This window comes from Emys orbicularis, chromosome 1 (genome assembly GCF_028017835.1).
Source record: "Emys orbicularis isolate rEmyOrb1 chromosome 1, rEmyOrb1.hap1, whole genome shotgun sequence".
Lineage (NCBI taxonomy): Eukaryota > Metazoa > Chordata > Testudines > Emydidae > Emys > Emys orbicularis.
This window is the reverse complement of record NC_088683.1, coordinates 357,218,249-357,242,872: the sequence shown is the minus strand read 5'-3', so window position 1 is coordinate 357,242,872 and position 24,624 is coordinate 357,218,249. Positions and strand designations below refer to the sequence as shown.

The 24,624-nt window shown below is 38.7% G+C and overlaps 1 protein-coding gene across 1 annotated transcript in view; it reads left to right on the top strand.

Moving 5' to 3' along the window:
• Positions 1–24,624, top strand: part of FCHSD2 (FCH and double SH3 domains 2) — a 239,276-nt gene that overhangs the window by 183,136 nt on the left and 31,516 nt on the right. The window contains exons 9-12 of the mRNA XM_065421347.1: positions 999–1,121; positions 8,597–8,692; positions 22,005–22,121; positions 23,021–23,125. Of these exons, the coding sequence (XP_065277419.1) occupies positions 999–1,121; positions 8,597–8,692; positions 22,005–22,121; positions 23,021–23,125 (441 nt within the window). The remainder of the gene's footprint in view (positions 1–998; positions 1,122–8,596; positions 8,693–22,004; positions 22,122–23,020; positions 23,126–24,624) is intronic.

Here is a 24,624-nt window from a genome sequence, read left to right as displayed (position 1 = left end):
CAGCAAATAACACCAGAGGTGGAGAACATCTTGAATGTCAAGCAAGCAGGTTTTCGACAAGGTTGAAGCACATGCAACCAAATACTTGCACTAACCACACTAATCAAAAACTGTTTTCAAAGAAATCTGAAAACAGGCACTATTTTCCTTGACTGATTTAGTTAAACCGGTGCAACTTCGTGTGTTGGCATACACATTTATATTGGCTTAAAGAATATACACCAGTTTTAAGATGATAGAAGAATGTCTGTACACACACAGTTGCAGGGGTTTAAATCAGTTTGCCAATATATGTTAAATTAAACTGGCACAACTTTGTGTGGATTAGGGTTTACAATGTAATTTTTACAGCAATTAGCACAACATGGCCTCTGAGCTGTGCTTTAATGTAATTAATAATTATTATAAAACTATTATAATAGTTTGCAACATGAATGATAGGCAGTGCTTTTGTGCAGCTGATATTTGTGTGCATGGATAGGTTATTTGTGTGTGTATATATACATAAAATAATGGACACCAGGTACTTCTTGCTGTAGTCAATATTATCTATATTTCAGATTATGACTTTTTTATTTATTAAGCGCCCCATGACAGCATTTAGAATGCTTCACAATAAAGTACATCCTCCGCAGTAGAAGCTACATGTCCTTTTACTTGCAAGGTCACTTTCTTCTCATTGAGAACATATCTCTAAGCAAAATCAGTTATCCAAACCTGACCTCAGCATTCTGCAATGGATACATTACATAACTGGATGGAAAACATATTTATTGAAAGACACTTGTTGTTATAGTGCTCTGTGGTGCCATCTAGTGGAATTAAGACAATGATTTTGCTACTATGGCTAGTGAAAGATGTTCACCCTTCCAGGCCATTCTGATTATCGTGTTTAGAGAATTTGGATTATAAATCTAAAAAATGAATATAAATAAAGCAAATTATCCTGCACACTTTTTAATTATGTTTCTTTTATAATTCTTCCCTTCTTTATACAGGCTCTTGATGGGAATGTATATGATCACCTTAAGGATTATTTAATGGCATTCAGCAGGACTGAGCTAGAGACATGCCAAGCTGTACAGAATACATTCCAATTTTTATTGGAAACTTCCAGCAGGGTAAGCCTTTTAACTGAATTATCCTTTATAGCTGAATAGATAAACATACAGTAAGTTATTGATCTTATCTTTTGGACACTAGAGATTCATTCCCAAAATATATTGACAAATATACGGAATTCTTAAGGTGTATTATATTTCTGTTCGTCCCTGTATTACACTCAGTTTGACAAAACCTAACGGAACATTTTTGGGAAATTTCCCTGTTGCTGCAAAAGTACTGCATTCTCTTGAGTGCATTTGCATTCTACAGATTCTTTAGATACTGCAGCAGCAATTGGGAAGCATCCAATTATGTTCACTCTACATGCTTAGAAAGAGAAACTGCACTTCACTCTACATGAAGGGTTTGTAGCAACATTAGTAATCTGTGAAGAAATAGCAGTATGAAACTGTTTGGATCTTTTTTTTTAGTCATTGACCATCAACTTAAAAACAAAACACCATAACATATGATTCTTTTTTGGATTTGAAATTGGCCAATATAGAAAATAGGTTAGGATCTTGTAATTAACACATTTGTTTCTTTGCCCCAAGTAACCAAAATCAGAAATAGGGCTAGTCATTTACAAATTCATTTTGTGGCATGTCAACTTGCATAACTTCCTCTCCTGCAAATCCTGAGTACTATTAAAGATTTCCAATAAAACCCAAGCCAACTAGACTTCAGGTATTATGGTATAATTGTAATATTCCTTGTATGAGCCATGATCACTCATACAGGAACAGAGTATATTATTTATGCACCTCTGAATGTTGACTCATAGAAACCAAACTACATATTTCTTTAAAATCATTCCCCATTCATCTTGTTATAGTAGTTTTGGAGCAGTGAACTTACTTTTTATTAGCTGTAGAGTGTAATGGACAGATTAAAAATGTACTGCTATATTCTAGCCAGTCTTGAGTTTATTTGGCAATTTCAGGGTAGAAGATGAAAATACCTTTTAGCTTTCTGCAGACAAAGGAGTTTACTTTAATCATTTGCTTTTGTATGTGTCATAGTGTTGCTTAAAGACATGATAGTTGACCTGTTGTTGATGTTCTCCAAAATTAGTATAATAGTTTATAGTGGCCATATGTTTATAGAGTTTGTGCATATTAATTCATTTTTACAGTATTTTAGTAAATGCTTCATAATCAGAATGCAAGGTGCAATACTTTGCTTTTTTTCTCTGAATTGACTGTCTAAACTGTCATTTCTAAAGGTCACTTGCATAGAAAATACCTTTGTTATATTTTTTATGGAATTTAGCTAGAGAGAGAGCTTGTGCCAGCAAGCGTCTACTCAACCAGAAGTCTGTGGATACATTTTATTTTGTACAGTAACAATTTTCTGCGTTGTATCTGGAATAAGTAGTTCTGTTTTCAGCCTCTCCAAGCTACCACAACACCTGGAGAAGCAACAAAAAAGTAACCACAGCAGTCATGTCTGAAAATAACTTTTACAGCTGTTATCTAGTTCGATATGTTGGTGTTAACTCATTCTTTTCTGTTTTCCTTTTCTTTATGCTTAAACAGAACGATTGTATTACATTACTGCTTGTTGTGTGTGTATGTGCTGGTGTGAAAATGCACAGCCATGTGATAAATTTGTTCTTTACATTTAGACAAGAACCTATCCAATACTAAAGGCCTGTATGAGTTATTAAAATTCTGCTGCTATAAAAACTCAGCAGGTCAGAATGACAGTAAAAATACCTACAAACTCACTGAAGTGTATCATCTCCCCATCCTCTCTTCTCTGCCCTTCAGCATGTTTTACAGGGGTCCTGGCAGGACTCGAACAGACCAAAGGTGAGAGAAGGTGAATTCCAGAGCTGAGGGCATTTAACCAAAAGCAATGGGATGTATTTTTTAAATATTTCAAGAGCACCTAGAGCAGTGGTTCCCAAAGTGGGGTTCGCAGAACGTTACAGGGAGTTCGCCAGAAAAATTTCACTAATGGTGGCCAGAGGACCCCGGGCATTGGAGGCAGCAGGTGGGACCCGGTTGCAGGGCAGATGGCCTGGGAGCCCACCCCAGGGAGAGTGGGGCAGGGCAGTTTGGGCTGGGAGCCCGAGCCCTGCCCCCGTCAGCGGGGGAGCCGGCAGCCCGAACCCCAGCGCTCCATTTTCCTCGTATGCACATCTGAAAACCAAACACAGAAACAGACTTGATGCCAACCAGATCTGAGAATTTATCTTTCTCCAGTGGTTCCGGACTTCCAAGAACTATGCAGAGCAAAGCAAGCACGTCCATCACACTGAGGAAATTTAAACTTAAATCCCTGGAAATATTCATTTTTAGAAGGGGGTTCACGAGATTTCACAATTTAGTGAAAGGGGTTCGCGGCTGTTAAAGTTTGGGAACCACTGACCTAGCGCAGTGATTCTCATACTTTTTACTGGTGACCCCTTTCACATAGCAAGCCTCTGAGTGTGCCCCACCCCCCATCAATTAAATGCTTTTTAACACATTATAAATGCTGGCGGCAAAGCAGAGTTTGGGGTGGAGGCTGACAGCTCGTGATCCCCCATGTAAGAACCTTACTACCCCCTGTGGGGTCCTGACCCCCAGTTTGAGAACCCCTGACCTAGAGCATATGAAAGTGCTAAATAAAAGTAACCTGCCATTACCTGTTAGGTAGTCAAGACCCTAACCATTTATTGTGTACTTTGGCTGCCTCAACTGCCCTTTGCCCACTAATCCATCTTTGCTGGAACTACTACTAACATTCTAGACCTTTGAGCAGCTTTAAACAGCTGCCATTTTTTAAAATAAAAAGCAAAATCAGCTAAAAGTTTCATTCCTCTTCCACCTAAAACTGCGATTCAATCCTGAAGCAGTGGAAACTTTAGGATTCCATATCTTGTGACCATCAAGTCTCGATACGATGAAAAAGAAGAGATTCCTAGCCTTTCATGCTTCCTTCTTGGTAATTTTCTAAATACCAGACCTAAAACATACACGTGGAAACGATACCTTAGGTCATTTGTAGAGGTTTTCTAAAATTTATTAGTTATACCTTTCCTGCTAAAATATTTTTCTATAGAATGGAGCTTATACATAGTTCATGATGCTGTGATGTGTTGTGGTACGGAGGATTTATTCATGCTAATTTGGAGAGACCTGCATAACCTGTAATTCAACTTGCTTTTTAACTGCCTGTTCTTACACAAGAGTTTTACTTTTTGGACTTAAATTTTCCAAACTTCAATTCCTTTTAAAGGTTAATTTTCTTTGGAACACTTTGGTAAAATCCCATTAGTTGTTTTTGAACTGCTGAATTTCTGAGATCTAGTTCTACTGAGAAGGTACACCACCCCAGATTGCAGTGTCCGTTTTATAATGCACACCAGTAACTGTGCATTATGTAATTGGTATTTCATACTGTCAGGTTAAGCTAGCACATTCTAACCATTTGGTTTTTAGGAGGTGGACCAGAGAAAAGAATATATTTAATTGTAATTTATTGCATCTGAAGGATTTGCATTAGTGAGAAATCCAGTTAATTTCTGAATTTAAAAATACAGGTTAATTTTGAAATGCTGCTACTGAATCCTTAAAATGTGCTGCTTAAGGCAGTCTCTTTATTTTCAGAAAAATTGCCAGACACATTGTACATAATGCCCCAGAAGTGTTTATTTGCTGGACATATAGTCTACTGTAACAGGACAGTAATAATAATATAGTTATATAGTCTTCTTCTGTCATTCGTAACTAAATAATAATCCTTTTGAGAGGAACTCTTTCATGTATGGTCTTGTTGAGGTGAATTTTTTCTTTGGAAAAAGTGATCCACTTTTGAGTTATACAAGTGTAGAGTACAAGCTGTTTTCTACATTGAATTAACTTGAAAAGCAGCTTTGTCGCAAAATTTCCAATGTAGCATTTATGATGTCCTCAGTAAGGAATGCTGTGCTAAAATAAAAAAATGTTGCTTTTAAATAGTTACGATGTTTGAAAATGGTATGCTCAGTATGTGTGGTATAGTCAGTCTCCAAGCATCTATCAAGAATGGTGTAAAGATGGACCAGTTGTCCTCACTTCCCCTTAATCCTTCATACACATTTGTCGGCTGCTGCTTTTTTTTTATTTTTTTTTTAAATGTGCATTTACTAGATGATCAATTCAGAACAAGTGCATATACAGAGTGCATTAAATCTGAATTAGGTGACTGGGAGATTTTCTGCCTGTCACGGGGCGCTCCGCTCATCACAGGGATGGTGCCTCCTCCTGGTTGTTCTGGGGATTAGCTCTGCAAGGCCGACAGCCCTTCCTGTGATTGCACGCCATCTCCCTGTCAGCCTGCAGCCCCTCTCTCACTCCAAGAATTGCAGCGTCCTCTTCGTGACTCGGCCCTCCAGCCAGGTCACTCAGCATTCCCCCCCTTCTGGGGTTTAGTTCTTCAAAGGCTCTGTTACTCCCACAGTTACCCAGGCAGTCTTCCACTTCACTGCCCTGTCAGTGCCACTTCCGCTGTTCAGTCCCTGACCTTGCTGCTTCCTACCCTGCATTCCACAGGCTCTCTTCTACACCATGATCTCTTCAGTTTATGCCACTATGCCCTCTTTCTGGGTCCTACTCTTCCCTGGGATCCCTCCTTCCCTCTCTATTAAACAGAGGGTGACCACCAACTTCCTCCCAGCAGCCGTTGCTGCTGCCAGCTTCCTGGTTTATACTGCCCCAGCTCATGTCTGCTCAGGTGAGCTTCCCTCTAATCAAGGCTCTTCACCCAGCCTATATCTCCCTCATTTGCTGCTTGATTGGTAATTGGCCCATCTGGCCTCCATTAATCCCTTTAGGGTACTGCATCACGTGCCGGACTTGGCTCTTTCTGATACCATTTGAAAGGTGAGAGTGAAAAGTTAGTACTCTGCCTCCCCATCCCTCACCACCTTAAGAATGTATCAGAAGGGGCCAGTAGGCCTTGGCAGCCTTTTGGCTGGGTCTCCTGCCATCTTCTGCAAAGCCTGTGTTTTAAAGGATCCAATGCCCTTTGAATCTCTGAATTCAGTATACCTAGTATGTTATATTTAAATGAGCAAGCTAATGATAAATACCATTAGTCTGATTGTGCGATCACAATATCACATGGAAATGACCTTACCTCAGTGACAAATACCCAGCCCCCCTCCCAAAACTGCGAATTATTCATCCTCCAGTTTCAAAACTACCAACTACCAACACCGCTCAGCTATAGAAGCCCTAAGCAAAACTCATATCTCCTTTCAGGACCGAGAAAGCGAGAACATACATATATTTTAATGTGTCCAGGTTAAACTGAATGCATTTAATTCTGTAATCTGATCACACATTCAGATGTTAAAATGTCCACGTGTATGTACGTGTGACTTACTCTCATATTCAAATATACGCACTGACATATACTAGTGCAGTTGGCTCCAGTCGGAAATGAGGATTGGGGAAGGTTTCTGGGGCTAGACGAAGACTTCCATTGGGAAACGGTTTGGCCACAGGAGAAGGGGTAGACGGAGCACTTGTTACTAGGGAAGGTTGGGTTGAGAACTCTTGTCGCTTTAATTCTTTTTTTCCTTTTTTAAGTAAGGAAATTTCATTAACATTTTCTCTTTCATGTAACTTTGAGATTGAGAATATAATCACCCCAAAATCAAAAATTAAAAAAAAGATGGTTCAGAAAACAGCAGCATTCACTAGGCCATATCTTAATGTTGTACTATAGCCTTCTAGTATAAAATGATCTAACCAAGGAACAACATGGGCTTCCCTTTTTATTATCCTTTTTTTGCCTGCTAATACATTTCTGAAAAAAATCTTCCTTTGGTGCCAGACTAAAAGTGAATATTTTAGTTAGTTTGAGCAATGTCTATTTGGCTGGTTTAGTTATCCAAGCATGAAAAATTATAGAAACTTTTTTATAGTCAGGTTATTCAAAAACTACAGAAATGGAAAACTTATAGATGAATAAATTCTCTTTAAGGAGGAGTCTCAGACTAATCTGGAAAAGAAATTGAAATATTTGAGTTATAAGAAATATAAAAATCACTTTTCCATATATGTAGTATGAAATTTCCTCTAAATTTAGAGGTGAAATACTTTTTTATGGGACTTTGGAGCATTGTAAATACATTGTAGTATAATAGTACTTTTAATTTTTCTCTATTTTCCTGTCTGGACACATTAGGGTTTGCTGTCAGTGCAAAGATCCCATATTTTTAACAGTACAAAGTGAAATAAATACATTTTAATATCTTAATCTCATGTTAAAAAACCAGGAAAACCAAATGCAAAAATTTATTAAACACTTTTCTCAGGAAATGTAGGTGTCACAAATTGAATTTGTCATCTGCACTTTACATAGGGCATATTTGAGATTAGTAGGTACACAGTTGCAGTAAATGTGTACCTTATTATCAAATGCAAGTGAGTTACTGCTAATAAGGAATACTTTTACTTACCTTTCTTGACTTAGTTCATTTTTTAACCACTCAACCTTTCAGCAACATAAATTTCTGTATTTTAATATATTATGGAATACATCCTACTTAGCAGTATAAACTACCATCCAAAATCCTCTGTCTTTTGCAGTGTGGCCAAATGAATATTAACTATGTAAACATATTTTGAATCCCCAGATAGAAATCTGCATTTAAATTGTCAACCTTAGTAATGTATATTTGGCCATATAGTTACACATAAATGTGTTAAACATTATTTCCAACAGTTAAAGTACTAAAATCTCTGTTCAGCAAGTTACATTTTTTAAAATCAAATTGCTAAGTATTTGTGTGAATGCACACTGACTGTGATATGTAAATACTTTGTTTAATGTATTGGAAATTATAGATTAGTGGTATGTCTTTAACTGTAGCTAAAGCAGTTTTTAATTGGCACACTATTAACCTCAGTATAAAAGATATGCACATTTTATCTGACAATTTTTCCATCTGTAATATATATTCAGTTATAAAGAACTCAACCAAAGCTTCATTTTTCAAATGTTTTATCAAGTAATTTCTATGGTTAATCAAAGTCTGACTGTTTATGGAAAAATATGACAGCATTTCAATTTGTTAAAATACAAATTGTATTTGGAGAATTGTCCATAAGTGGTCAAGTGGTTGTGTAACTGAAATGTTATATATTTGTCTCTTTGCTTTGTTCCCCACTTTTCCTTTTGCAGTGGCATTTTCCATTGGATAATCTCTGATACTTATCTAAAAACAAGGTTAGATAATTATTTAGAACTCAGTTCTGCACTGGATAACACCCCACAGAGCCCTTGCGAGCAATCATGTATAGGGTCATTGCCTTAGGGCCTGACTCTGCCACTTGTCCCTGGACAGAATTCCCATTGAAACCAATGGGAGTTCCATGCATGGCGCAGCTGCAGAATTGGGCCCTATTTGAAGTACAGTGTGTTAATTTTATCCTTGCAGCACTAAATATAATACGCCCCAATTCTATGAAATAAAAAAAAAAGTCTAAACTGGAATTTGTTCTCTTTTCAGGTGGTGCGGGATTACAATCTTCAACTGTTTTTACAGGAGAGCTCTGTATTTCACAGACCACAACCCTTCCAGTTCCAGCCTAGTGACAGCGACACCGTAAGGGCATTCCTAAATTCTATGATTCCGTTATTCCAGTTCTGTTCTTAACAAGGTTTTTGGGGGGCAAACTGGTAAGAAACTAGCCTTGTTTGCTAGTCTTTCAGTGTTCACTAACACAGCTGGTATTCCTGTAATAGGTAGAGGTCACTGACCTGATTTCACCAGCTCTGCTCACAATAGGTGTGTAATTACAATAAAGCTCCGAACAGATGCCAGTATTGTCACCTGCAAAAGAATTGCACTATTTTTGCCTCCTGCTTGCGTGACTAACATCCTGGATTTCTGTTTTGAGCTAACAGTTTTTGCTAAACCTATTAAACTCTGTTATATTCTGGTGAGGTTCTCCAAACATCCATAAAGATAAGGTTACAAATAGACAATTTAATGATTTGCCAAATAAAATGTCCTATTCCCTTCAGTTGACTCAAGAAATATATATACTTTTTGGTTTAAATAAATAGGATACAATTGACATTGTATTCCAAAATGGTTTCTAAATACATGCAGTCTTTTGACATATTCCACTTTTCAGAAAAATCACTGGTGAAATTATAATTGAGTAAATCACAGTATAATGGATAAGTTCCTGACGGGTTTTTTAAAAATAGAAATTGTCTATGTTGATTTTTCATTCTCCTAGAGTTAGGTATAAGTACTATTTTGAACTAAGTTTAGGTTTAAAAAGAGAGAACCTTATACAGCTTTTTAATTCCTTGGTTCAGACTTGGTAAATCCTGCTTGGGGAAAAAAGGCCTGGCCCTCACATTGAATGTTTAAATCAAGAAATTGTATTAATGGATATGTTATGGACTGTATGAGTAACTTTGCCAGAAATAAACATTAACCGCTATAACAAAATCGCCCTTGAAATTAAAATGTTATCTTTTGGCTTTCCATCTTAACAAACGATAAGCAATTTTAATTTTTGCCTAACCTCTCCATAGAGCAAATTGTTTACATAAAGTGCTAGGTTGTTCATAGTACCGTGTGCTGAATTTCCTCACTTGTGTGTGCCTTGTAATTCTAATTGTATGCTCTGTGTTTTTGTCCTTGTGCAATCTTTGTCATTCAGAGTTTTAATGCAGTTCAGCTGGTGGATATTGAGCCTTCACCTGTCAGTGCTATGAGAATGACTATAGCAGAGGTATATGGTAGTATTTGTCATCAGTGTTTGGCATTTGTGGTATTACTGGTATGCATGCTAATGTGAGTGCTAAATTCACTGTCATGCATAAGTAGCAACTGAATGCATAATATATAAGGACATAACTCACTTGCTCCATTTTGAGAACTAATAGTTAAATTACCATTTTCTTGTTTCATGTTATGTTAATTGTATGGATCAGTTTCTCACTTATAGCTTCTTGCGTTCTGAAGTATCTTGTGCTTTTGCACATCATTTGTAATTAAAATTTCACAGCTTGAGGATATATAGTGAAGTGTGTATTTGTCACTCCTCTGACATGCATAGAGAGGCTTATCTCAGTATTTCATCTTTTAATATAACTGAAGATATTTGTAATACATACAAGACAAGGGGTCTTCAACAATATTTTTTAAGTAAATACATATCAGTTCCGTGCTTTCGTGTGTGATATCAGGGGGTAGGAAAACCCGGGCATGTACTAAATAAAGCAATGTAACTCCCAACTGATCATTTGAGAAAAATACATGTAACTCTCTCTCTCTCTCTCTCTCTCTGTCAACGTAAAATTAGACTGAGACTCATAACATACAAGGGAGCCACTAGCATGTGCTGATAACCAGCCCCCCCCCCCCAAACCACATAAATTCTCCCCTTTTTCTAGAGAACTACCCACATCTGAAATAGAACCTTAATTTAGTTTCATAAAGTCCCCAACATTACAAATAAGATTCTTCTTTGAGGTGGTCACTGTGTGTTCCGCCTTGTCAAATATGCATCTCTGATGCTCTGAGCTTCAAGAACTTTCTAGAAAGCAGTGCCAGAGCGTTCAGAGCCAAGGATGTAAAACATCATGCCTCAGTATTTTAAAGACCGTTTGTCTCTCACTTGCCTGACCATACCCAAGTTCAGGATTACTCTTTCTCCCCCCCCCCCCCCCCTTTGCACGGCCTTTTCCTGGAGTTTTAGCTGTTTCTGAAATTCTCTATTTCCCCAAGAAAATCATAAAAAGCTTCATGTCTTGACTGTCAAATACTTCTCACTTAATTGGGTCAAGAGTGGTGACTTAGAACTGTGTGAAAGTGGGGACGATAATTTTACATTTTAAGTTTTCACTCAAGATTTTTGCTTCTGAATTTCAGTCAGAAGTGGTACATTTTCTATTAAGTCAAATTATAATTGACTGAAAGATTTATAACTATTGTGCATTTTTTGCCACTTATTTCCTGCCATTTTGTGTGGAAGATTTTCTGAGATACAGTGGGTTTTAATGGGATAGGCATGATTATTTTCATTCTAAAAGGTTAAGAAAATATACTGCAGAGTGAGCTGCCATTATTAGCTAAAATACTATTTTTCCAAAGGACAGTTTTGAGCTTCCTTTCAGAATAAGTTCCTGACACAGTGGAGCTGAGGTCCATGTTTGGGGGTTTTAGGCACCGCTATCAGATGAATTACAGTATTTCCTGGTTTTAAATATGAATGCTTGGCTTGACTGTTGAGCTCCCCAGTACTATGGAATATAAAGGATTGTCATACAGTCCCTAGTTGTCCAAAGCTCTCAGGGGCTAGGAGTGCAGCAAAGCTAGTGCCTTCAGCCTCTGAAAGGAGGAAGCTGATAATTCTCTCTCTCAACAGACAGTCATTGACAGTTGCCATGAGAGGTTCTTAGTAGAGATAAGTGGGGAACTGTTTTCCTGACCCATGAGAATTTTCAGTACGTCAGAAAATTTTGCCATCCTGAATCAGGGCAAAAAGTCAACATCTTCAACATTTTTGTGAACCAAAATTCTGGAAAAAAAATTCTAATTAGGTCATTTGAAATGTTTGTTTTGATAATTTCAAGACATTTCATTTTGATTTTGACTTTTTTACATTTTTCTATAAATTAACTTAAATTTCTAAACAGTTGTTTTGACCCAAAAACCATAACTTGTTTGTTTCAAAAACGTTGAAATGGGATATTTCAACAATATCAAATCTTTTTTCTAAAGGAGAAATTTCAGTTTTGAAGAATTGATATTTTCTGACCAGAAAAAAAAATCTTAACCAGCTCTAGTTTTTGCTCCTTTCAAGAGGAAAATTTACAGACGCACAAGGCCTTTCAGAATGAGTAGAAAAAATAAATGCATTTTGGGGGACACTTTTTTCCTCCAGAAGAAAAGGAATTCAGTTAACCTGTGCAGTGGATCTAGATGAAGAGCGTTATAGCTAACATAATGGGGAGTTTAATCATCAGGACGTCTGTTTAGAAGACAAAGTGAACTTCTAATCAGAAGTCAACAAAGTTCATTGTACAGAATACATATTGTCCATCCCCACAATACTTAGATAAGCATATCTTTAAGAGCATGGCAAAATATTAAAGAAAATTAGCCAGCTTTCTTTATACTTCCTGATTGGAAAAGGATCCCCTTCCTTGAACTACATGTTATTGTGTGAGAAACTGCAACAAATAATGAAAAGCATCTCCAAAAAACTGAGAATAAGGGCAACAAAGAGCTGACACTAAACTTTTGAAGCAATTCTCCTTCCTGTTTTTCTACTCACGGCCTTTGTAATTACAGCGTCTCTTGTTACAGTATTAGGATTGTTGTCTTTCTCTCAGCCAGGTTAAACTAGTGCTAGTTGGCATTAACATTTACTAACTTACCAAGTTTAATTTTTTGAAAAAGTATTTAATTTATAAGACACACTTAAATATACATTTTGATGTTAGTACATTTTCAGCATAGGTGCGGTGCAGGTGTAAACTTTGAACATCCCAGTAACATTAGTGGGTATTCCGCAGTTTAGTTCCTTAAGGACCATGCTGAAGATTATAACTTTTAAGACCTGATGTCCTAAGTTGTATTTGGGAGCAGGGATAATAATTTCACTATTTTCTTGAACGTGCAGGTGAGTTTGTCCACTTTTGTTCCAGCTCAGACTAGAAACATTTTATAAAAATATATGGGCCTGATTCTCATTTCCACTAAGGTCCTCTTTACATCGCTCTGGCAATATGAAAGGGCCTTAAAGTGGGTGTAAGTGAAATTAAACTTACTTACACTTAAGGCTCATTAGTGAGTCAGTGAAGAAGTAAGGAGGACCCAGTGATGCGCAGTCCTTGCTTACATGAGTACCTCCAAGTCCAATTAGACTACTTCTGCACAGTCCGCAAAATCAGGCCCTAATTTCCTACCTGATAAGGTATAAAAAAAACTGACATACATTTTAAAATGGTACAAAATAATTAGATAATTTTTAGATGTAGCTTTACTAGAAATTAAGCAAATTTGATATGGTTAAATGTTACCGCTTCAGGTACTATGAATTGCTGCTGAGAAGAAATACAACCATTCAGTTCAATAGGTGTTGGTAATAAATGCTGGTGTCTTTCCTAAGTGGGGACTCTGTAAAGCTGTAAAATTATCCATGTAATTTGACATATCCTGTGTGTGGCTGATGTCACTGAAGGTTCTTTCGTTTGAGTGACTCTCCTTACGGACAGGTTTACAATCTGGGGCTTGTGATATGGTAATCATATTTGAAGTTTATTAAAAGGTCAGTTGTGAAGAAAATTATGGAGAATTACAAACTCAGTCATCTGATCTGTGAGCTGTGGCTGAGTTTTAACATGGTTCCTGCCTTACTATGCATATGGGGAAATTAAAATGTCTAAGTACATAAATTTGTGTGGCATCTAGAGACCATGCTGATAGCAGCATTCAATAAACTTTGTCCATGTCTGATTCTGAACAATTGGTTAAAAACAAGTGTCAATTGTTAAAGTAATTTAAAAACAGCGAGACCAGTTACACAGATCTTCTATCTACTGATGTTTTCAGTCACTACCAGAATAGATGACCGTAGAGTTAGTATCTGTGCCAAGACTAATTCAGAAGATCCTCCTCTTCACTGTGAATATTTGATAAACAGCCATTCTTCTGTATTTCTGCTTATAAGACAATGTGTTGTATATGGGAATAGCCAGAGGGAAATGCAGCTGCTATGATAGTTGGCTGTCTGTACAAAGTGAGGAATTGTGAGTCTCTGTGCAAATTTCACTCTATACTGTACCAGAAAATTAAATTTTCTTGTAGTTCCTTCAAATGAATTTGAGTAAGCGGGTATGAATATTTTTTAAATAAACAATGAAAAATAAATCAAAGATTCAAAATTCAACACCAAAAATTAGAGTGCAGAAGTATTTCAAACCCAGTCACTTAAACTAATGAAGTGACTTAAGTCGGTAAGTAAGGAACAATAAAGAGAGGAGCTCAAATCACCAATGAGGTCTAGTAGTGCTATTGATCACCAACATCTGACAGTGCTATCCATGATGGCAGAGAAATTAGGAGTTCCAGAAATTAAAATGCTAGACAGTATTTGAGAACTATTTCTAACATGCTTCATAAAGACAAAGCAATTTGAGATTCCACCCTTTCTTTTCCTAAAATGAACATGGAGGCATAGAGAGGCAAAGCTATAGCTTGTCCACAACTCCGTCCTAAAATGCCTGGCCTCAGCTACTTTGACAACCCCATGGGTGTTTTAGTGTATTAAAGAGAAAATTCACTGCTGTAGTAGTTATCTGAAGTGAAGCTGTGATCCCCAAAAATGGATATCACATTGCAATCCAAATGCACAATAAATAAATATCCAACTCCCTAAAGGAACGTACTCAATGAATTGTTAATTTCAACAGTACAGAATGTCTTTACAATTACTTCTTCCATATGAAAAGTGTTCAAATAAAGACTATTTCTGTTATGCCTAGTCTCAATGGACAAATTAAATGGAGCTTTATTTGCCAGCAGTAAAATATTTTAGTGTAGAGAATTTACCTTTAGCCAACAATTTGTGAAGGATTGTTATTTCCCCAAGATTGTCAAGAGGCCCAGAAGACACTGGAAAGCCTGGCACCCCTTTCTCCATGCATACATCCTAGAACCAGCCTCTCTGTGATGAAAATGGGTCTTTTATTTTTAATTGACGACTTTGTGTTGCCTTATGTTTGATGGGGTGTTCCCCTGGCCTTTCACACACCATAATGGTAATTGGTATGTACAGAGAACTCAAGCTGATCCTCCTGATCATTTTGCATCATTGCATTTTTCACCCATGCTTCTCTTCCTTGGCAGAAGAAAGAATTGAACTAGGAGAGGTAAGAAGCAGCACACTACTGGACATAAGGTGCCTCAAAATGTGTGTAATTAAGAAAAACAAAAAACAAAAACCCACAACCCTCACCATATGGGTCCTCCACACAGACACCATGTGCTAACCCTCCATACGGACTTCAGGAAATATGCCCAAATTTGCCCTTTTTTACCCTCTCACTTGCCAGTATAACCCTGCTTCTTATTTTAGCTGGGAGTTCCGAGATTAGCAGTAGTGAGGTGATAGAAAAAATTAGGTGAAAGCAGTTTTTGAAACAGACACATGCTCTTTATTTATTAACAAGGTGAACCAAAAAGGCTTTGAACAATAAGGCAATAAATTATTAACATTAAAGTAAAAAAGGGATTTTAGGTTTAAAATGTTCAGAATTTATGATAAATTACAATAGCAGAATCATGCAGTTAAATGAACAATAGTGACTAAACTAAGCCCTTCTTTGGGTTGTTTTTACTTTTGACGTGAAGTATGTATTATGTTTCAGTTAACCCAATAACAACAGGTCAGGGTCCTCTTGGAACCTCTTGATCAGAACAAAAGAATGTCCTTGGAATTGTTTAATGTTAAAAAAAAACTATATGTCTTGTTCACAATTGGGTCAGTTCTGGGGGCTTCCAAGGGTTATAGCCACCCCAAAATTTGCCTCAGCCACTCCGTAGCACAGAGGTGGACAAACTACGGCCTGCGGGACCGTCCTGACCGGCCCCCGAGCTCCTGGCCCGGGAGGCTAGCCTCCACCCCTCCCCCACTGTCCTCCCTCCCCCGCAACCTCAGCTCGCTCACTTCGCCACCGGCGCAATGCTCTGGGCGGCGGGGCTGTAAGCTCCTGGGGTAGCGCAGCTGGAGAGCCCGGCCTGACCCAGTGCTCTGTGCTGCGTGGTGGTGGCAGCGTGGCCCAGCTCCAGCACCGCCAGCCACCAGTGCTCCAGGCAGCGCGGTAAGGGGGCACGGAGCAGGGGGGGTTGGATAGAGGCCAGGGGAGTTCGGGGTGGTGGTCAGGGGGCGGGGGTGAGATAGGAGGTTGGATGAGGCAGGATTCCCGGGGGGCCGTCAGGAATGAGAGGAGGGGTTGGATGGGGTGGCGGGGGTCCGGGGCGATCAGGGGACAGGGAGCGGGGGTGTGTGGATGGGGCAGGAGTCCCGGGGGGGGGGGGGTTGGATGGGGCAGGAGTCCCGGGGGGGGGGGCAGATAGGAGGTGGGGGCCAGGCCACGACCCCCTCCCCTAACCGGCCCTCCATACAATTTACGAGACCCGATGCAGGTCTCAAGCCAAAAAGTTTGCCCGTCCCTGCCGTAGCAGCTACCGCTCTCCGGCCGCCCAGCTCTGAAGGCAGAGCCAAGAGAGCGGCGGCTGCTGGCTGGGCACCCAGCTCCAGCAGCAGCAGAGAAGTAAGCCCAGGTGGAGGGTCAGGGGGCCCAAGAACAGCCCCCAGCCCGTGTCCCCACCTACTGGAGCCATGCCACCCACAGCAGGTGGAAGGTCCGGGGCTTCCCACAGCAGCCTGTACTGACCTACTCTGGCCCGGGCTCCTGTGTCCCACCCCCCACAGTAGCTGCTACCCGAGGGCTCAGTCGGCCCCAGAGCCGGGTGCCCCAACCCTGGCAGCGCTTATCGGCTGTGAGCAGCCAGCACCCCACGCTGCCTGGCTCTGGCTTGCAGCCTCCGATCTCGCCATGGAGGGGGGCCAGGCCTTGTGGCAAGCGGGGGGCACAGCCCCCCCCAATTTTCTGTCTGGCCCATCTCAGCTCCCCCACTGGGAAGAGGCTGGTGCTGCTCCTGTTCACAATTAAAAAAAAATGCCATCTTTCTGAAATGCAAGGGCAGTCCCAGCTGACTCTTAATAACTAAAATTAAATGAGTTCTATATAATAACAAACAGGCACCAAATTTGTCTGATGCTTTTCTTGAGTACTACTGTTTAGATGTCAGCTATCTGAAACTTAAGTCATGCATATCCCAGAAAAGGGTTTGATCATAAGGTAGGTCTTGCAATGTGACATTGGCATGGTAGCATCGTATTTTGAACTTTTAAAAAGTACTGGCTGAGATTTTTAGGTGTGCTTTGTGTTAGTGGTTTGCATGTAGTATATGTTTACTTTTTTCTATTCTTTGTCAAACAGTTATTTTTTGACTAGAAAAACATGTTGATCTTTTATTAGGTTCAAGGGAGTGAGCATTTCTTACTGCCAAAACTACAAGTGTGCAATCTGTATCCAGCATAATTACATGTACGAGTATATACAAGCTGCATACTTGCCTCTGTAAGACAAATCCTGCACCTGTAATAGCCTTTTGGACAAAAGTTGGAGACATGACTACAAACTAAATACAGTAATTTTTTTGAGAACCAGCATATAATTGCTAGTCTCTCAACTTTGCACCAGTCAGTGACTTCATGTTCTTTAGGTGACCAGGTATTTTGTTTGCTTGCTTTAAAAGACTGAGTTTTAGCACTTGACACTGTTTTCACTGTACTCCAAGCTGAGAGACTAAAGGAGAAAGTTCATCTATATTTAGCTCAGCTTGTTGGGCCCTTTCTTTGCTCTCTAGCCAGCAAAAGCAGATTAGTTTTCCTCTTTTTGAAAGATGTTAAATCACGTCAGATACCTTGCAACAAATGAAGACCCCATCCTAAACACTTGGCGCATGTGAGTGGTCCCGGTGAAGTAATTGGAAATCAGTGGGATTGCTCCCATGTTTAAAATTAAGCATCTTTTATTAAATGTTGTTTGTATTATCATGATGCTTAGGAGCCCCTGTCATGGCCTAGGACTGCATTGTGCTAGGTGCTGTACAAACATAGAACAAAAACAGTCCCTGCCCGCAAAGAGCTTCCAACCTAAATATAAGACAAAAGAAAACCGATCGCTATAGACAACCCAACAGGAGTACAGAAAACAATGAGACAGTTTTGGTCAGCATGATAGGCAGTAACCCCCACACACCAATAGCCTGACTGTTGTCAAGTGTGTTTTTGTAGGCTTTGTGGCAAAAGAGAGTTTTAAGGAGGGATTTGAAGGAGAATAATGAGTTAGCTTTTTATGGTTGTCTCCTCTCAAGTGTGAAGGGCAGCATGGGAGAAAGCACAAAGGTGCTTGTTAGTGAATTTATTGAGCGAGGGATAGAGTCTAATATAGTCTGCCACCATCAGATGCGGGAGTCAAACTTTCGATACTGTATGAAAGATAGGTAGGGTGGGGATAGGTCCTGAAGGGTCTTGAAAGTGAAGACAAGTAGATTGTTTGATACAATAGAGCAGTGGTTCTCAACTTTTCCAGACTACTGTACCCCTTTCAGGAGTTAGATTTGTCTTGCCTACCCCCAAGTTTCACCTCACTTATAAACTACTTGCTTACAAAATCAGACATAAAAGTACAAAAGTGTCATAGCCACACTAATACTGAAAGATTGCTGACTTTCTCATTTTGTCTGTATGAAATTTTAGTTTGTACTAACTTTGCTAGTGCTATTTATGTAGCCTGTTGTAAAACTAGGCAAATAGCTAGATGAGTTGATGTACCCCCGGCAAGACCCCTGTATGCCCCCAGGAGTACATGTACTCCTGATTGAGAACCACTACAGTAGAGCACATGCCTAAGTGTTTGCAGGATAGGGATCTAAGTTGAAGACTTATCTGGTAAACAGGATTTGAAAGTTAATGTTTGTAAATGTTTTTGACAGTGTAAATGAGATTGTAAACTTTCTTCTTAGTGAGCTCTTCTCAGGAAGCAATGTGTCTTTGTATTTGTTCATGCAGCACTTGGTTGAGGTGTCTGGGTGATGCTGCGGTATAAATATTTAATAATAAAAGAATTGTATAAATGCTGAGTATAAATTAACTTGTACAATATCTAGTTATTATTCCCTCTAATTTTAGGATGGAAGGTACTGATCCAGTTAAGATGCTTTTTGAGAAATGTGACCTGCATGATTTTTTAAAATAAAGCTCTATTTTAATTAATATTTTGACGTTGGAGTTCTTCAAGTCAGGATGAGGGCTCTTTGGAAACAATACTGTGAAATAAATAACCAACTGGTATAACCATCACAATCCACTAACAGTCCATACTCAGAGGTCCAGCATCTAAATTTGCTTTTTTATTTTCTATTCAAATACTGTAATAAAAAAATAAAAACACACTTAGGATAATGCAAAATGTTATCAAGCAATTGAAATGGAGAAGATATATTTTATCTAAACTAAATATGCAAGAGAACCAGGACTATAGGGAGCCAATCGGTGGGGACGTTGGTCATTTGTTACAGAGATGATTTCTATGAGTAACAAGGAAGGCAAAGTCAGACAAGGTTCTTGATGATACCTTACTGGCTGTGAACTCTGAGCTATGGAAGGAAACTTATAACAAGAAAGGTTTAATTAAGAAAGCATGGGGGAAATGAAGTGGTGTGTCACTTTTATTATGCTTTGTAAGCACCTGAAGTACATGCACATGACCTATGCAATAATCTGTTTGCAGTAGGTGATAAGGACATCGTCTAGGGGCATATTTTGAGATGGATAATAAATTGGGATGTGTTGTAAACACTGAGAGAAATCATTCAGAGGTACCTACAGAAATTAAAAATACATGCAGAAGGCAACTGAATGATACTGAACCTGGAAAAAAAAATCCACCTTACTTTTCCTCTCTTTTCTTGTTGTAGACAGCTCTATCCTTCTACCACTCAGGCTTTCAAGCTCAGTCTTATGTAAATCATCTCCCTCCTCATCCTTCATGTCCTCCAAAGCTTAGTTCTCCAAATCCTGCTGCTCTTATTGCTCTGTAACAGTGTGGTTCTCTGTCCCCTTCTAGTGGCTGAACCATATAAAGGTTTGATTTTGCCTCTGGCTTTGAGGTAAGAGAACTACTGATTGTGGATGTCTCATGCTTTTAGATCCAGAGATCCAAGGTCAATCCCCACTACTAGTGACCCATCCAGGAGTGACGCATTACATTTACCGCTCTTAAAGTTACTAGTAATAATTGTATTGTATCACAGTGTACATGACATTGTATGAATGTCAGTGCAAATCACTTAGAGGGTCTCTCCCTTGAAGGCCTTATAATCTAAAGGTGAAAAATCTTTCTCCCTTTTCACCTCAATGTTGCTACTAAAATCTTCCTTTCCTGCCACACAAATCATGACACTATTAAATCCACACACTCTCCTGTCAAACTCTGCATCAATTTCAAACTTTTCATATATTCCCAAAAAGAACTGATCAACTCATTCCTTGTCTTTCTGCCCTGATTTTTCTCCTAATCCCCCTCTCCTCCCAGTCTGCCCTCCTCAAAGCCTTCTTATTTGCTAGCTTCTTCACACTTGTTTTTGTATCTAGTTCGAAGCCGCCTCTTATGTCTGAAACTCTTCCCTTCTTGTGTACCACACAATCTTTTTTTTTATTGAAATCTCTTGATAAAACACTACTACTACTACTTTCACGTGGCCTTTGAGGCAACAGCTATCTTCCTCTAGTCTGTGTCTAAGAGTGTACAAAACTAAATGGTGTACAAGGTTACACTAATGAAGAAAGAATGTTTTCCTGTGGTACTAGGCATAGAATGAGTTATGGATTCAAATTAAACAAAAATATTAGACTGATCAAGAAAAATTTTCTGGTAGTGAGATCCATTGGCCTGAGACATAGTCATACAAGAAAGCACTAGAGAGTGTACTGTAAGGGACAGTTCTGCATTAGCAGTGGGGGTGAACAAGATGACCTAAGCATATTTCTTCCAACTCTAATTCCTATTTTTGGAGGGAGGGGGGGAGTATTGAGATTGGATCAGAAAGGAACAGAGGGTCCTGTGGCACCTTTAAGACTAACAGAAGTATTGGACATAAGCTTTCGTGGGTGAATGCCCACTTCATCAGAAAGGAATGATCTCTATAGGGTTATCACTATTCAGTATACCAAGAGCAAAATTTGTCCAGAACCGGATAAATAGTTAAGGAATATCACAAGATATGCTTTCTGGAAAGGATGGGGACTGAGTAGGTGGTAAAACTTAGTCGGTTTTGTCCTAAATGTATTGATTTATATATAAATGCATTGGATAATCTGCTATGACAGTAATGCAAAAAAAAATTAAAAATGGGAGACAGAGATGATAGGTAAATATGGAACAACTTGTCTCCTATATCCAGATTGAACAGGATCGATTCAGTACAAAACTGGGAAACCTTCAGATTCTTGACTTCTGATTTCACTTTATCTGACGGGAGGGGAGAGATTTACTTTCTCAATTACTGGAGCAAGTCTGAGTTGACATAATAGTAGCACAGTATCATCAACAAATATCTCTGATATAGAATCCTTAGTCTGAAACTTGGCATGTGAAGTAATGGGGGAGAGAGAACTTTTTGATCCCAGGTAAATGTGTGTACCATATTTTGTTAACTCTTTAAAATCCATATGAAATTGTAATTTGATTTTCCAATTTGTATTTTTTTTAAATATATAATGTTTTAAAATGCCATTTTTTGAACAAAGCCTAAATGATCCATCACATCATATGAAATGCCTATTTTTAAATACTGCCTAAAATGCATATTTATCTGGGAAACTAAGGATAGCAGTTTATTTTGGGGGCATTTATTCTTTTTCAGCTCCATGATATTGTGCCGTGGTGAATAATACTTCAGTGTTCTACTTCAAGAATGTCTTTCATTAAAAAAAAAAAAAAAATCTGTCTCGCATTGTCTCCCTGGTAAAGATGACTTGTCTTCAAAATAGTAAATTGTAAATTCTTTTGAACTTCAGTTTGCTTTTATAGTCAGTTTTCCACAACACAGTATCATGACAAAGCTTATGAAAAACAGCGCTTTTCCCTTTTTGTTGTCTCATTTCATACAAACAAGGGCCCAGGCAAGGAATTTACAAGAACCTGATAATTATGAATTAAATAAAGTTGTCAGATTGCTAAGTAACAGTATTATACATGGAGACAGCCCCAAAATCCTTAGCACACTACTCACTTTCTGATTTGTGTTCCAGAGTCGACAACTGGAATCTGAAACCGGGACAACGGAGGAGCACAGCCTAAACAAGGAAGCCCGGAAATGGGCCACCCGTGTGGCACGTGAGCACAAAAACATCATCCATAATCAACGGGTAGGTTGAAAATAAATAAATGCATCAGGCGACATGAGAAAAATACAAACAAGCTGAAGAGATGCTAAATTAAGATCTATTACATGGATTATAATAACTTGAATTTAATGTTGAAGTGCACAGGAGGGATTGACACCTCGTATCATGTCTTAGTGAGACTACCAGCAGCATTGACTTGACAATTTTTGTGATTATTTTTCTCACTGGGGCTTCACTTCAAGAAAGCACCTCTATTCACACTAGCACTTAAGAATATGCTGAAGTCAGGGGGCATTAAACACATGCTTAAAATTAAGTAAATATTTAAGTGTTTTCCAGAATCAGGGAGTTATTTTGTTAATTTACTTTGAGGATTATGATTATTATTGTTTTATTTTCTCCAGCTCTCTTTTAATCCTCTCACCCAAAAGCACTTTGTGCTCTTGCAGACATACAAATCCGGAATGCAAGTTGCCCCAACCAGTCAAGCCATACTCACACAAAATAAATCACCCATCCTACCTTGTTTTACCACTCATCATCTCTCAACTCACTCCTTCAACAAGCACTGTAAAGTATGTGGGTTTTGATGGGATTGTCTTCAGGTGTAAAGATCATCATGAGAACAAGAGTGTGAAGTGTCACTTGAATGTTAGATCATAGTTGTAACATCATGATGCTTTACTAGGATTTTGGGGCATTTTCAGAATAGTTTTCCTATGATATAATTTTACCTATAAAAGATTGAACTTTTTAAATGGGGTTGCATCAGTCTGCAGAGTTTTTATCCTGCAGTGTAGCACTACTCATCACTCTGGCATCTGAATATGATTAGTTCTGTGAATTGTCTCAGATACTATCTTATAGACAGTGCACATGAATGTACCAAGTATATGGCATCTTTCTCTTATTTTTGATAGGCACTTGAGGAGTTAGAATGCCATGGCCCTGTGGTGTCTGAACAAAGCCGAGCAGAACTGGAACAGAAAATAGATGAAGCCAGAGAGAGTATCCGCAAAGCTGAGGTGAGAGAGAAATTATTCTGGCATGTTTTTTGGTTCCTTAGGCAGTGGCATGTCTATTACAGCAGCTTAATTTGTGTGTGAAAAATCCAGACTTCTAGCATCAAAGGATCAGGGAACTTTAAATTAAGACATGGCATTTCTCTTTGATTTCATTCCACTAAAATCATGACATCAATTTAGTGCAAGGCTCAAGAGATTAGATGAGCAATAAAAAAATAAAATAAAATCCTCCTGGCGATATGGATGATTAAATTTACTATATTTTTTTCCACTGTGCCCTGATCAAGAAGGTAGGAATTTCAGCTTCTGTCTTCTCTCAAGTTACATAGATGGTAAAACAACCTGAAATTTAAACTGTTTCATCACACCTAAAGGAACTAATATCAGAAAATGTTAGTCATAAATCTGCCTTTAGGTTTGGGGCCCTTTGTAGCAGCTAACCATATGTTCACTTGCACTGACTATGCAGCAGTATTTAGATAGATGGATGGATGGAAGGAAGGAAGGAAAACAGGTTAAGTAATCTTTCTGGTATCTTTCTGCATTTTGTGCTCCCCAAAGATACTGTTGAAAAGGTCATAGCGGGTTATGAGGCCTGTTCCAGATTAATGAAGAGATTGTGAAGAAAGGAAATATAGTGCCTTCATTTTTAGCTAGGCAATATTATGTTGCTAAAAGTGAACTTTTATGGTCACTGATTCAAAAAAACCCATTGGTAAGAACAGAAACTGATCTGTTAGACTTTCATCTGAGTGGGATGCATAATTAAAGCTGTAGAGCAAACATAATTATTTCATTTAAGTGGCTTCTCATATTGCCAGACAGTCAAGGTACCTGGTGTGATTAGGAATGTGACTTACTATTTGGGATGTGAGGTAGGAGAAACTTGAGTAATAGGAGTTTCCAGTTTATGGTATGATAAGCTTTCAAACTTACACAGAGCTCTTCTTCAGGTCTGGGAGTGTCACAGCTAAATACAAGATAGAACACATTGTTTAGCATGAATATTTAACACATATTTCAAGGGACCTTTCAGGGTCATATGGTCGATTAACACCCCTCCAGTCATAGGGAGGAACAGAAGGGAGGGAAGCATCTGGGCAGGGGAGGGGGTGTTAGTGGGATATAGATTGTTATAATATCTATGGCTTCTGTGTAATAAAGCTCGTCTCTCTCACCAATAGAAGTTGGTCCAATAAAAGATATTATCTCCCCCACCTTGTCTCTCAAAAGAAGGGCAGTTCTTCTGAGATACTTAACTAAAATAATTTTAGACAGAAATCACAAATTGACTAAGCCAAGGCACAGGAGGGTTTACATACAATTGAAAGTAGAGAGAAAAAGGCCAAGAGGCAGAAGATATATAGAAAAAAAGACGTGGGATGAGAACTGAACCATGTAGTATACCATAGAGGAGAATGGTTTTGTTCCAGAATTGGAACTGTTGGCAGAGAAAGCTTGATTATGGAGGAGCAGAAGCACAGCAGGAGGGAACTACA